This window comes from Oncorhynchus nerka, linkage group LG25, assembly GCF_034236695.1.
Source record: "Oncorhynchus nerka isolate Pitt River linkage group LG25, Oner_Uvic_2.0, whole genome shotgun sequence".
Lineage (NCBI taxonomy): Eukaryota > Metazoa > Chordata > Actinopteri > Salmoniformes > Salmonidae > Oncorhynchus > Oncorhynchus nerka.
The window spans coordinates 40,882,659-40,897,186 of record NC_088420.1 but is presented as its reverse complement, the minus strand read 5'-3'; the positions used below and the strand labels follow the sequence as shown (position 1 = coordinate 40,897,186).

Here is a 14,528-nt window from a genome sequence, read left to right as displayed (position 1 = left end):
ATACCAGAATGCCATTCACCATAAAACACAAATAAACAAAGTCATAGATGGCTGCGCTCATTGTCTCAAAAATATTAACCTAGTTTAGACACTTTTCAGCTTATTACAAATTGTGGATATACTTGTTACAGTGTATACAAGAACCAGAGCACATGACTTGACAAGTCGTTTACTGTTTTTGACAAACACAAAATAAATAAAATGTTTTCACCTCACAGTTCATCACATCAAATACAAGCCTACTGCCTAGTCTAACCGAAGCGCAAAAGTTAAACAGGCATGAAACCATTTTAGGGGGTCTGTGGGGGGGTTCATTTAAAAAAAAATTTTTTTTAAGTTTGTGGGGTGTAGAAATGGGGGAAGGTATCATGGGGGGATATGATGCAGGAAATACTATTATGATTGGGGATTTATCAATAAATGGGGGGCTAACACAAGAGAAGGAACAAATAATACAAATTAACCCCCTGGAAAGGGGGGTCTGAGCTGGCAACCCTGAGATACTAATGTTACAATCTGATGCCGCATTCAAGACAACTGGGAAAAAATTGAATGGTCATCCAATTCGAATTCTAACTCGGGAACTCTGGCCTCTTTCTAGAGCTCCGACTTTCCGACCTGAAGATCTTTGCCGTCATGATTTTAACTAGTATTTTTCAGAGTGCACAGTGGTTTTGAAAACACCATAAGTTAGTCAAGTGAACTATCCCTTGTTATAGCATCTTTGGTCTGACAGACGCTAACGTGACAAACAGAATGCATTGTATGTTGTCAACAAACATGGCGCCACAAATAGCTTAGCATTAGCTTATCATAATCAGTTCAACATTCAAGTATTTTAAACACATCATATGTGTCTATTACAAACTATGCAATAATCAGAATGCATTATTTGTAACCAGTACTTGAAAACATGTTAATAAAACAGTAAATACATTACAATCCATACATACATGTGGTATGCTACAGCACAGTGACAACACGATATACAGAAAATAAGCCACTTACTCCAATTTGTAAGACAAACAACGATGATGGCCATGTGGGCGCCAGCCAGAAAATGTGCTGGGGAAAACGTTTGTGCAAGACCTGTTCTGACTAAAGATGTGCAATGTCTTCATACTTGATCTGGAGAAACACTCGGGAAGGGCTCATGTTAAAGAGAGAGGTTTGTCCGCTCAGTAAAGCCTCAAACATAATTTGTCTGCAAGAGTGAGATGGGCTACTTCTTATGCGAAACACACCTCAATTCAAACTGTTGTTAGAAAATAATTTGAAACATTTTAAATTATTACCTAATTTTACCAGGTAAATTAACTGAGAACAAATGATTATTTACAGCAACAACCTGGGGAATAGTTACAGGGGAGAGGAATGAGCCCATTGTAAGCTGGTGATGATTAAGTGACCATGATTGTATGAGAGCAATATTGGGAATTTAGCCAGGACACCAGGATTAAACATCCATACTCTTACTATAAGTGCCATGGGATCTTTTAGTGACCACAGAGAGTCAGGAAACCCATTTAATGTCCTAGCCAATATGAAATGGAATATTTTGGGGGACCAGAGGAAAGGGTGCTTCCTACTGGCCCTCCAACACCACTTCCAGCCGAATCTGGTCTCCCATCAATGGACTGACCAGGACCAACCCTGCTTAGCTTCAAAATCAAGCCAGCAGTGAGATGCAGGGTGGTATGCTGCTGACATAACATAGCCTATTGATAATTAGCAGGTAGTGTGCTTTGGTTTGAGGGCAGTGCGGGTAACTGTCCTGTTGCATAACAATCACATTTTGGAACAGTGAGATTATTCTGACATGAATAAACTCATGCAGGGGCAACGGTTAGAAGTATTTGGAACTCAAGCATGAAAAGGTTAAGTCCAGATTGTTCTTCAAGATGTTCAAACGTTACAGTTGTACAACCATCAAGATTATTTGTCAGATCCAACAGCAGATCTCTTTGTTTCTTGGGACCTAGAACTAGCATCTTTTTTGTCCGGGTTTAAAAGTAGAACATTTGCCTCCATCCACTTCCTTATGTCTGAAACACAGGCTTGCAGGGTAGGCAATTTTGGGGATTCACCATCTTTCATCAAAATGTACAGCTGTGTGTCGTCCGCATAGCAGTGAAAGTGTATGTTGTGTTTCCGAATGACATCACCCAGAAGAAGAATATATAGTGAAAACAATAGTGGTCCTAAAATGGAACCTTGAGGAGCACCAAAACTTACAATTCATTTGTCAGAGGTTAAACCATCCACAGAGACAAACTGATATATTTCCGACAAATAAGATCTAAACCAGGTAAGAACTCTTACATGTAGACCAATTTGAGTTTCCAATCTCTCCAAAAGAATGTGATAGTCGATGATGTCAAAAGCAGCACTAAGGTCTAGGAGCACGAGGACAGATGCAGTGCTTTTGTCTGACACCATTAAAAGGTAATTTACCACCATCACGAGTGCAGTCTCAGTGCTATGATGGGGTCCAAAACCAGACTGAAACATTTTATATACATTATTTGTCTTCAACAGCTTTATCAACAAAATGTGAGAGGAATGTGATTTTCAATATAGATTTAAAAATATTTTCCGGAACAAGATTTGACTTTTTCAAGCGAGGCTTTTTTATTGCCACTTTTAGTGAGTTTGGTACACATCCTAACAATAGGGAGCCATTTACTATGTTCAACATAGAAGGGTCAAGCATAGGAAGTAGCTCTTTCAGTAGTTTAGTTGGAATAGGGTCCAGTATGCAACTTGAAGGTTTAGAGTCGATTACTATTTTCATGAACATGTCAAGACATACAGGATTAAACAACTTGAGTGTCTTTATTGATTCTAGGTCCTGGCAGTTCTGTGCAGACTCAGTACAACTGAGCATTGGAGAAATACACAGATTCAAAGAAACGTCTGTAATTTGCATTCTAATGATCATGATCTTTTCATCAAACATGTTCATGAATTCATCACTTCATCAACATTATTATTTGTCACTGGAAAATGTAGAGGAATAACTTGGCATGATGTATTGGTGGTGATTTATGCAAAATACAGTATATTATATTACTCTTTAGAATAGGAGACCATACCGTCCATGCCTGGGTAAAATAGAGAGCATTCTTAGAGTGTCATACTAACCAATACGCTGATGTTAAAGTTAATGCCTTGTAGATCTGAATCTATGGACTGAGTTCCTCTTGGTCTCCTCACAGCACATGTTTTCTGCCAACCTGGTTGCTCTTCACGTGGTTGATAATGGTCTCAAACTCATGCTCCAGACAGGTGGCATTGACCTGGGCCACCACCTCTCGATGGTGTCCCTTCCCATCTTCGTCTGTAATGTAACGGGACCTCCCCAGCAATGTTCCACAGAACTCATAGAGCTCTACTGTCAGGAGCCCATAGGGGATGTCATCCATTCCCAACAGGTGGGAAACCTCGTGGATGAGGGTGCCTGGTTTGGAATCCAGGCACAGGTAATCTGGTGCCATCCAGAATACCTGGAACAAAAATACCAAGTTGTTCCCGTATTTGGGACAGACATAGGCGAACGTCTCACCCTCCTCAGGGTCTGAGTCCTCTCTGAAGCTGAGCTCCACTATCTTCTGCAGAAGGTCCCTTAGGGGGGGACTCTGTGACCACCCCTCATCACTGTCAAACGCTCCCTAAAACACTTCTGCGAGCACACCTTTCTAATCGACCTGGCCCAGGTATCCTGGAAGGATATTGACCTCATCCCGTCAGTCAAGGATGCCTGGTCATTCTTTAAAAGTAATTTCCTTGCCATCTTAAATAAGCATGCCCCTTTAAAAAAATGTATAACTAAGTACAGATATAGCTCTTGGTTCACTCCAGACCTGACTGCCCTCGACCAGCACAAAAACATCTTGTGGCGGACTGCAATAGCATCGAATAGTCCCCGCAATATACAACTGTTCGGGGATGTGAGGAACCAGTAAATGCAGTCAGTCAGGAAAGCAAAGACTAGCTTTTTCAAACAGAAATTTGTATCCTGTAGCTCTATCTCCAAAAGTTTTTGGACACTGTAAAGTCCATGGAGAAGAAGAGCACCTCCTCCCTGCTTCCCACTGCACTGAGGCTAGGTAACACTGTCACCACCGATAAATCCACAATAATCGAGAATTTCAAGAAGCTTTTTGCTACGGCTGGCCATGCTTTTCTCCTGGCAACCCCAACCCCGGCCAACAGCTCCGCACCCCCGCAGCTATTTGCCCAAGCCTCCCAGCTTCTCCTTCACCAGAGAGCAGATGTTCTGAAAGAGCTGCAAAACGTGGACCAGTACAAATCATCTGGGCTAGACAATCTGGACCCTCTCTTTCTAAAGTTATCCGCCGCCACTGTTGCAACCCCTATTACCATTCTGTTCAACCTCTCTTTCTTATCGTCCAAGATCCCTAAAGATTGGAATGCATCCCCCTCTTCAAAGGGGGTGACACACTAGACCCAAACAGTTATAGACCTATGTCCATCCTGCCCTGCCTTTCTAAAGTCTTCGAAAGCCAAGTTAACCTCTTCAAGCCAAGGGGCACTATTTTTATGTTTGGAAAAATGACGTTCCCAAAGGAAACGGCCTATCAGGACCAGATGCTAGAATATGCATATAATTGACAGATTATGATAGAAAACACTCTAAAGTTTCCAAAACTGTCAAAATGTTGTCTGTGAGTTAAACAGAACTGATATTGCCGGCTAAAACCTGAGGAAAATCCAATCAGGAAGTGCCCCTGTTTTTGAAACCTCTCTGTTGTTTTGCATCCCTATTACTCATTTAAAGGGATATCAACCAGATTCCTTTTTCTATGGCTTCCCTAAGGTGTCAACAGCCTTTAGACATAGTTTCAGACTTTTATTTTGAAGAATGAGCGTGAACGACCACATTGCATAAGTGGTCAGGTGGGGGCTCTCTGAGTGAGTTGTGTGCAAAAGAGAAAGGCGGCCTGAGTTCCTAGTGTCTTGAATATTATCAAATAGGCTATTTGAAAAACTGGGGATGAGGATTGATTATAAAAACGGACATTTTTCTGTGATTATGGATATAATTTGGAATTTGTGTCTGTGTTGTCTGATCCATTCCTCTAACGCACCATAACGACAACAAACCTCCAAACGACACCATTCTGTATACATCTGTCCGTTCTTTGGACACTGTGTTAACAAACCTCCAAACGAGCTTCTATGCCATACAATAAATCAAATCAAATCAAATTTTATTTGTCACATACACATGGTTAGCAGATGGTAATGCGAGTGTAGCGAAATGCTTGTGCTTCTAGTTCCGACAATGCAGTGATAACCAACAAGTAATCTAACTAACAATTCTAAAACTACTGTCTTATACACAGTGTAAGGGGATAAAGAATATGTACATAAGGATATATGAGTGAGTGATGGTACAGAGCAGCATACAGTAGATGGTATCGAGTACAGTATATACATATGAGATGAGTATGTAGACAAAGTAAACAAAGTGGCATAGTTAAAGTGGCTAGTGATACATGTATTACATAAGGATGCAGTCGATGATGTAGAGTACAGTATATACGTATGCATATGAGATGAATAATGTAGGGTAAGTAACATTATATAAGGTAGCATTGTTTAAAGTGGCTAGTGATATATTTACATCATTTCCCATCAATTCCCATTATTAAAGTGGCTGGAGTTGGGTCAGTGTCAATGACAGTGTGTTGGCAGCAGCCACTCAATGGTGGCTGTTTAACAGTCTGATAGCCTTGAGATAGAAGCTGTTTTTCAGTCTCTCAGTCCCAGCTTTGATGCACCTGTACTGACCTCGCCTTCTGGATGATAGCGGGGTGAACAGGCAGTGGTTCGGTGGTTGATGTCCTTGATGATCTTTATGGCCTTCCTGTAACATCGGGTGGTGTAGGTGTCCTGGAGGGCAGGTAGTTTGCCCCCGGTGATGCGTTGTGCAGACCTCACTACCCTCTGGAGAGCCTTACGGTTGAGGGCGGAGCAGTTGCCGTACCAGGCGGTGATACAGCCCGCCAGGATGCTCTCGATTGTGCATCTGTAGAAGTTCGTGAGTGCTTTTGGTGACAAGCCGAATTTCTTCAGCCTCCTGAGGTTGAAGAGGCGCTGCTGCGCCTTCTTCACGACGCTGTCAGTGTGAGTGGACCAATTCAGTTTGTCTGTGATGTGTATGCCGAGGAACTTAAAACTTGCTACCCTCTCCACTACTGTTCCATCGATGTGGATAGGGGGTGTTCCCTCTGCTGTTTCCTGAAGTCCACAATCATCTCCTTAGTTTTGTTGACGTTGAGTGTGAGGTTATTTTCCTGACACCACACTCCGAGGGCCCTCACCTCCTCCCTGTAGGCCGTCTCGTCGTTGTTGGTAATCAAGCCTACCACTGTTGTGTCGTCCGCAAACTTGATGATTGAGTTGGAGCGTGCGTGGCCACGCAGTCGTGGGTGAACAGGGAGTACAGGAGAGGGCTCAGAACGCACCCTTGTGGGGCCCCGTGTTGAGGATCAGCGGGGAGGAGATGTTGTTGCCTACCCTCACCACCTGGGGGCGGCCCGTCAGGAAGTCCAGTACCCAGTTGCACAGGGCGGGGTCGAGACCCAGGGTCTCGAGCTTGATGACGAGCTTGGAGGGTACTATGGTGTTGAATGCCGAGCTGTAGTCGATGAACAGCATTCTCACATAGGTATTCCTCTTGTCCAGGTGGGTTAGGGCAGTGTGCAGTGTGGTTGAGATTGCATCGTCTGTGGACCTATTTGGGCGGTAAGCAAATTGGAGTGGGTCTAGGGTGTCAGGTAGGGTGGAGGTGATATGGTCCTTGACTAGTCTCTCAAAGCACTTCATGATGACGGAAGTGAGTGCTACGGGGCGGTAGTCGTTTAGCTCAGTTACCTTAGCTTTCTTGGGAACAGGAACAATGGTGGCCCTCTTGAAGCATGTGGGAACAGCAGACTGGTATAGGGATTGATTGAATATGTCCGTAAACACACCGGCCAGCTGGTCTGCGCATGCTCTGAGGGCGCAGCTGGGGATGCCGTCTGGGCCTGCAGCCTTGCGAGGGTTAACACGTTTAAATGTCTTACTCACCTCGGCTGCAGTGAAGGAGAGACCGCATGTTTTCGTTGCAGGCCGTGTCAGTGGCACTGTATTGTCCTCAAAGCGGGCAAAAAAGTTATTTAGTCTGCCTGGGAGCAAGACATCCTGGTCCGTGACTGGGCTGGGTTTCTTCTTGTAGTCCGTGATTGACTGTAGACCCTGCCACATGCCTCTTGTGTCTGAGCCATTGAATTGAGATTCCACTTTGTCCCTGTACTGACGCTTAGCTTGTTTAATAGCCTTGCGGAGGGAATAGCTGCATTGTTTATATTCGGACATGTTACCAGACACCTTGCCCTGATTAAAAGCAGTGGTTCGCGCTTTCAGTTTCACGCGAATGCTGCCATCAATCCACGGTTTCTGGTTTGGGAATGTTTTTATCGTTGCTATGGGAACGACATCTTCGACGCACGTTCTAATGAACTCGCACACCGAATCAGCGTATTCGTCAATATTTTCATCTGACGCAATACGAAACATGTCCCAGTCCACGTGATGGAAGCAGTCTTGGAGTGTGGAGTCAGCTTGGTCTGACCAGCGTTGGACAGACCTCAGCGTGGGAGCCTCTTGTTTAAGTTTCTGCCTGTAGGCAGGGATCAACAAAATGGAGTCGTGGTCAGCTTTTCCGAAAGGGGGGCGGGGCAACACTCCTTCCGTGGCCTCCAACTGCTCTTAAACGCTAGTAAAAATTAAATGCATGCTTGTCAACCATTCCCTGCCCTCACCCACCCGCCCAACTAGCATTACGACTCTGGATGGTTCTGACTTAGAATATGTCGACAACTACAAATACCTAGGTGTCTGGCTAGACTGTAAACAGTAGACTGTAAACTCATTTTAAACATCTCCAATCCAAAATTATATCTAGAATCAGCTTCCTATTCCGCTACAAAGCCTCCTTCACTCACACCGCCAAACATACCCTAGTAAAACTGACTATCCTACCAATCCTCGACTTCGGCGATGTCATTTACAAAATAGCCTCCAACACTCTACTCAGCAAACTGGATGCAGTCTATCACAGTGCCATCTGTTTTGTCACCAAAGCCCCATATACCACCCACCACTGCGACCTGTATGCTCTAATCGCCTGGCCCTCGCTACATATTCGTTGCCAGACCCACTGGCTCCAGGTCATTTATAAGTCTTTGCTAGGTAAATGTCCACCTTATCTCAGCTCACTGGTCACGATAACAACACCCACCCGTAGCATGCGCTCCAGCAGGTATAGCTCACTGGTTATCCCCAAAGCCAGCACCTCCTTTGGTCACCTTTCCTTCCAGTTCTCTGCTGCCAGTGACTGGAACGAATTGCAAATATCACTGAAACTGGAGACTTATATTTCCCTCACTAACTTTAAACATCAGCTATCCTAGCAGCTAACTGTTCGCTGCAATTGTACATAGCTCATCTGTAAATAACCCACCCAATCTACCTACCTCATCCCCATATTGTTTTTATTTACTTTTCTGCTCTTTTGCACACCAGTATTTCTACTTGCACATCTATCATTACATTGTCAATTTGCTAAATTGTAATTACTTGCTACTATGGCCTATGTATTGCCTTGCCTCCTCACGCCATTTGCACACACTGTATATAGACTTTCTTTTTTCTATTATGTTATTGACTGTACGCGTGTTAATTCCATGTGTAACTCTGTGTTGTTGTTTGTCTCGCACTGCTTTGCTTCATCTTGGCCAGGTCGCAGTTGTAAATGAGAACTTGTTCTCAACTAACCTACCTCGTTAAATAAAGGTGAAATTAAATATTTTTTAAATACACAACAGCAGGGATTTTCTCTCTGTAGAGATTTTCTCTATGCATCACCTACTTTAAACTGTAAGTATTATGTGCGTCATGATGGTGGTTTGTCTTCTGTTGTTTGCACTGTGGTTTTAGGTTTAAACTTTAACCTGGTTTAGGTGTGAGGCAGGTGTATTGAATTATAGAGAAGTGTCAATCAGTTTACACCAAGTGTGCTCGCCTATCATTCAGTTGATATTGTTACTCCTGTGTATCCATGTTTTCTGTTTGTCCTCCAGTTGTATGTTTGGCTTGTCTTTAATGCTAGAAATGCAGAGCAATACAGTAAATTAAGTAAATGTGTCCATACTACTTATTCATTTTCATCAATATAATAATAATTCATCACCTTTGTCTAAATGAATCTGTCTATGTCTCTTTCTCTGTCTCAGAGGAGATGTGGGGGAAGGACACTCATAATTACGGAGCTTTAATTGGAGAAGCACCACAGAGACAGGAGTCCAGTAGAGCCAGAGCAAAAGGCTGCAGTGAATTATTCATAACTTGTCAGTAAGTGTGTGTGTGTGTGTGTGCGTGCGTGTCAATCAACTGACAGTCAACCCTCAGAGTACAGTACAGTATGCCATGAAAAGTCATGACTTTATAGTTGGGAGAATGTTTAAAGGTAGCATATATACAGTACAATATTCATTTTTTGTCTCAGTCTTGTAAGTTGTGTTCATCAAAAAATATAAAAGGACAGACCACATTTAGTTATGAATCAACATTTATTAGTTATCATAATCATATGTACACCAAAGGTACAACACTTATTGATATGAACATACTTTTATACCACAGAGCTGGTAAAGAAAATAATTCATATATGTTTTGCCTTTATTTTTTAATATTCTATCTCCCCCCACATAAGCTCTCCCTTTACATCAATATTACAACAACAACATTTCAAATAGATAGGTTATCAGGATACTCAGGATGATCCTATCAGAAAGACAGAGACTTCTGTAGAATACAGACTTATAGATATAAAGATCTACTGGCTACTCTTAGAAATACTGTGCCAATCAATTTCCATTTTGACATCCTTTACTTAATATATTGGATTTGTTGGTGCATGCAGACAATTGTGATGACAATTAGGAAAAGCAAAAAGGCAAAATGATCAATATGTGTCTGGAGGGTTTATTGAAATGGTGCTGGTGGTTTGAAAGTGCTGGTTCGACAGAGGCTAGTGCATGGATATGACACTTGGGCTCACTACTGTTACAGTTGAACTCTTAGGCAGAATCTAAACGTGAACCTTGACTGTTTGGTATAGACATCCATCTCTTGTAATTGCCACAGCATAGTGCATACTGCACAAGACAAAATGGTGGACACTAAAGGTGTGTTGGTGTTCCCTGGTAGAAAGTCTATAATTCATTTTTGACCACGATCTGGGCGATCATCTTAGGAGATATATTTTGGCAGGTACTACACCTGACATTCTGATCAGATTTGCTATTTCAGTCGTAATGAACTAAACTAACAGCTCGGCTGTGCTTGTTTCATTAGTTAATAGTACGTACAGGGTAAATTTGATCTTTTTCTCTTCTTCTGCAAACCATGATTACATCCACATCTCACCAAATTAGAAAGAGCCCACCACCCCATGTGGACTCCCTTCTTTAATCAGATACTTTCCTTCCTCTTTCGCTTTGTCTTTCCAGTTCAACATGTTTGCTTCAAAATCATTGTATCCTCTGGAACGTTCTGCAGTGCCATTGAACAGAGTAATTATATATATATATATATTTATGTACAGTGAAAAGGAATGCACGCGACATATCTCCATGAAACAAACATTCAAGACGCTTACATTAGATACCAAACAATATATTTATACATTGATGTGTGACAGCTAAGTGAGACAACTAGTTAACAGCAATTAAAAAATAAAAATAAAACAATTTCTTGCACATTATTTTCTATACATTTTGACTAATCTATTTTTATTCAGAACATAGATTATATTTTTCTAGAGGATTACAAAAAATGTCACAGCAATTCATTTCTATTTCTACATACCATGTCAACACCCCCCCAAATAAAACAAACAAAAAAAATATCTGTTACCTACAATATATACACAAAGTGCAAGGAGGCACTTCAATATCATGCTTTTAAGATAGTGGTGTATAAAAATTATACTCATGTTTTACTTCATGCAAACAGTGAGTTTGAACATAATAATGGTCCAACACTCAATCCCCATGATGAATCACTGGTCTGCATCCTCTCCGTACTGGAGGACTTATTACTGAAGGTCACAAGGTCAAAGGTTAGGCCCTAGGGTCATCGGGGGTTTCAATGCTGTGCTCTTCAGCTCACTCATTGCATGTAAGAATGTGTGCGGTGACCTTCCAGGTTTAAGTGTGTAAGTGTGTGTGTGCGTGTGTGTGTGTGCGCAAGTGTGCATGCATGTGTGTGTCTGTGTGTGATGGCAGTTATACAAGCTCAAAAGCAACATGGCGTAGATCTTCTGACTGAGAAAGTGTTTAAGGTAACTAAGGGACTGTGTACTGCACTATGAATGTGAGTGTTCATTTTTCTACTGTTACTTTAATCAGCATTGTCCTGACGGTCAAACTGACTGCACAGTTTAGAGTTAACATCTTCAAGGCAAGGTTGTCATTGAGCAAAATGATCAAAACAAGACAAGAGAGCAGGACACGACACAGATAAAGAAATGACATCCACACCTGCAGAACGCCTCACCTGCACAAAACATCTCTCATACAATCACATACGCGCATTAAATATTAGCAGCCGGTGATCTAACTTTGTGTGTGTTTCTCTTTTTAGACATTTAGGTTCCATTAGGGGGATAGAATTCTCCTAACTAATAGTTGGGAAGTCTGCAGTGAACATTCCATGCATCCAGATGACTGCTCTACAGTAGTAACCATATGAGACCAATGATACACATAGCTGCAGCATTCAGGGTTTCTGAGAACAGTCGTCAGCATCTGTGGTAAGAGGTTAGAGTTGTTTAATCACTAAGAAGACCCCTCTAAGGGTCTGGAAAAAAATAGTAAGGATGTAATACCTCCACCTGGACACTAGTTGTGCAGGGAGTTATCAACATGTTGAAACTTGCACTTTAATTTAAGCTCTGTGGTTGTTCTGTACCATCTTTGATCAAATATGTGTTTGTGCTTTCATGCAAAAAGGGAACCCAAGAAAGTTTGAGTCACTGGAATGTTAATGTTGGAAAATTTGGCAAGTTTTTGTGTGCTGTTCCTAACAAGAATCCCTTAATAAAAGTAGCTTACTTATGAATAGTTGTAAATGGAAACTTTATCTCTGTCATATAGGTTCAAGTATACAAAAAATCTCTTTAAAAATATCAAGGTGGTAAACAGTCCACGTGTTCAAAGTCAAGCATTCATATCCAATTGTCAATGGCCTATTTTCTTTCATGAGCAGCTAAACGTGTTGATGACTTTGTGAAAGTGTCTCTTTCAAATCCAAGGAATTTGTGCTAAAGCCTGAGTATAGTTTCCCTTATTGGGTTCCTCAAAGTATGAATGATGAATGTGAAAAGAGATCAGTGTCAAAAAGGGATAAAAAAAAATCATACATAACTAGTTTATACTCTAAGCTGAAATTGTGCTATATGGACTCAGTATTCAATTTATATTCTGTTTTTGTATTCTGTTTTAAAACAACCTAATTTGTGCTTTATATTTTCGTACTAATCATGGTTCTAGATATATTTCTAGGTACTTCCCAATTAACTCTTGGTTCTCAACATCATGAAATTGATAGCTTCAGAATATCTGGGATGGGTATAATAAATACTTCCTAGTACTTTGAACTAATTAATATGAAATACAGTCCTGAACTGAAGATATTGATATATTTGTATTTGGAGACAAATTTTACCTTTACTTTTGATTTTCATGTGTTGCAGTAATTGCGGGGCAGAGAGCTTTATCAATTTCTTAATAGCTAATTTGGAAGTTTAAATGAGTGATGAGACACTTTCTACCTGGAGTTAGCTACAAATGGATTGTGTGCAGAGTAAGAAACCCCAAAAGACGATATCAATGACTGTAAGTGTCATGGAGGCGTTTCGAAGGCTTCTGGCTTGATTTATCATATGCCTGTTTGGTCCTTATCAGTAATGGGGAGATATGTCATGTTCTCACTCCCATCCCATACACACACACACACACACACACACACACACACACACACACACACACACACGCACACACGCGCACACGCGCACACGCGCACACACACACACACACACACACACACAAATCACACAGATACAGTAAATAATCTCACACTAGAGGCGACATTGAAAAAGTCCCTCTCCCTTACAGTAGTCAACAAAATGTATAACAATTAAAAAGGGAGTAGAGGTTCCATGTTTCTTTTGTATTTTGTGCTTTTCAGAGAACATGTGCTTGTGGAGTAAGGCTCAGTCTGCAGACCCTGCCTTATCTCTACATTCTACATTATCACCAACGGGGTTCCCCCTGGGATTGTGGGTAATAGCAGGTAGCAAAGACACTCAGATAGGTTACAGGGGCTCTGTCAGGTATAGGTAAAAGGTTATCTTGTGAGGTAAAAGGGGCCAGGGGTCAAATAACAGCTGTCTACTGTGGTATCATTGATAATAGTAATGACACGCTGCTAAAAATATAATGTGGAGTTTGATACAGGCATACCTTATGTTTAGCATAATTATGTCCCACACTCAGTCTGTTGTTAGACTTCCAGATTGCCAGTGTCAAACTCACAGCTACCATCACACTCTGAAGGACTGTTGTTGCAGTGTTACTCCCCCTCACACTGACCCTCCCCCTGTTTTGAAGGCAGTGCTCTCATAGAAACAATTCTAGGAATAATTTAAGTAACCGTTTGTTTTTCTCTTCCCACCCTCCCTCCCAAGCCTTGATGTCCGTTGTTCAAGTGTTTGCTATGATGCACACATTAGTGTTCTAACAGGTAAAACATACCTCTGTTATCGTTTCACTGATAAGTTAATTAGTATTATTCATCTGTCAGTCAGATAGATGGTTAGAAACACTGTAAAGGGACTAATACAAATGCAAAATAAAGATACATAAGAAAAACAATTAGTAGTTCTGTTCGCATGACTCTTTTTTTTTTGTTCACATTTTTTTCACCAGATAAGAAAGCCTGTGGAGCTGGGGTTCTGTGTGCTGGCTTTATTCACTTTTCCGGGGTTCCTCCTCAACAAGTGTGCGCTCCGCCACGGCTGCCGCAGCAGTAGAGCCGTTAGTGGCCAAGGTTACCTGAAAGCAATCACCATGGAGATCTAAACAGCAGGTTCACACATTTGCGTGAACAGGCACAGTGTATGCTTCATGTTCCGGACTTAATGCTTTTGAGCACAGACACCAGAAGAACTGTAAAACAACTATGATCTTTTGGTTTGCATTTGATTGCACATGCAAGTATATACTTAAAGCCTTTTACTTTAAAATGGTATATCATTTGCAATGGTTTAATTTGATAAAAGAAACTATCATTAGAAAAAATAGGTTCTGTGCTCCAATGATAACATGTAAGATAATATAGAAGACACGTGTATTCTGAAGGTATCAGGAAGCCCTGGACAACCACTGAGGATC

General features: G+C 41.5%; 1 protein-coding gene across 2 annotated transcripts in view; it reads right to left on the bottom strand.

The window, feature by feature from the left end:
* Positions 1-12,314: 12,314 nt before the first annotated feature.
* LOC115109516 (excitatory amino acid transporter 2-like) overlaps positions 12,315-14,528 on the bottom strand; it is a 48,871-nt gene continuing 46,657 nt past the window's right edge. The window contains exon 11 of one of the 2 annotated variants that reach the window (XM_029634477.2): positions 12,315-14,189. In XM_029634477.2, coding sequence (XP_029490337.1) covers positions 14,103-14,189 — 87 coding nt within the window. In that variant the 3' untranslated portion in view covers positions 12,315-14,102. The remainder of the gene's footprint in view (positions 14,190-14,528) is intronic. The other variant, XM_029634478.2, reaches the window with a different exon arrangement.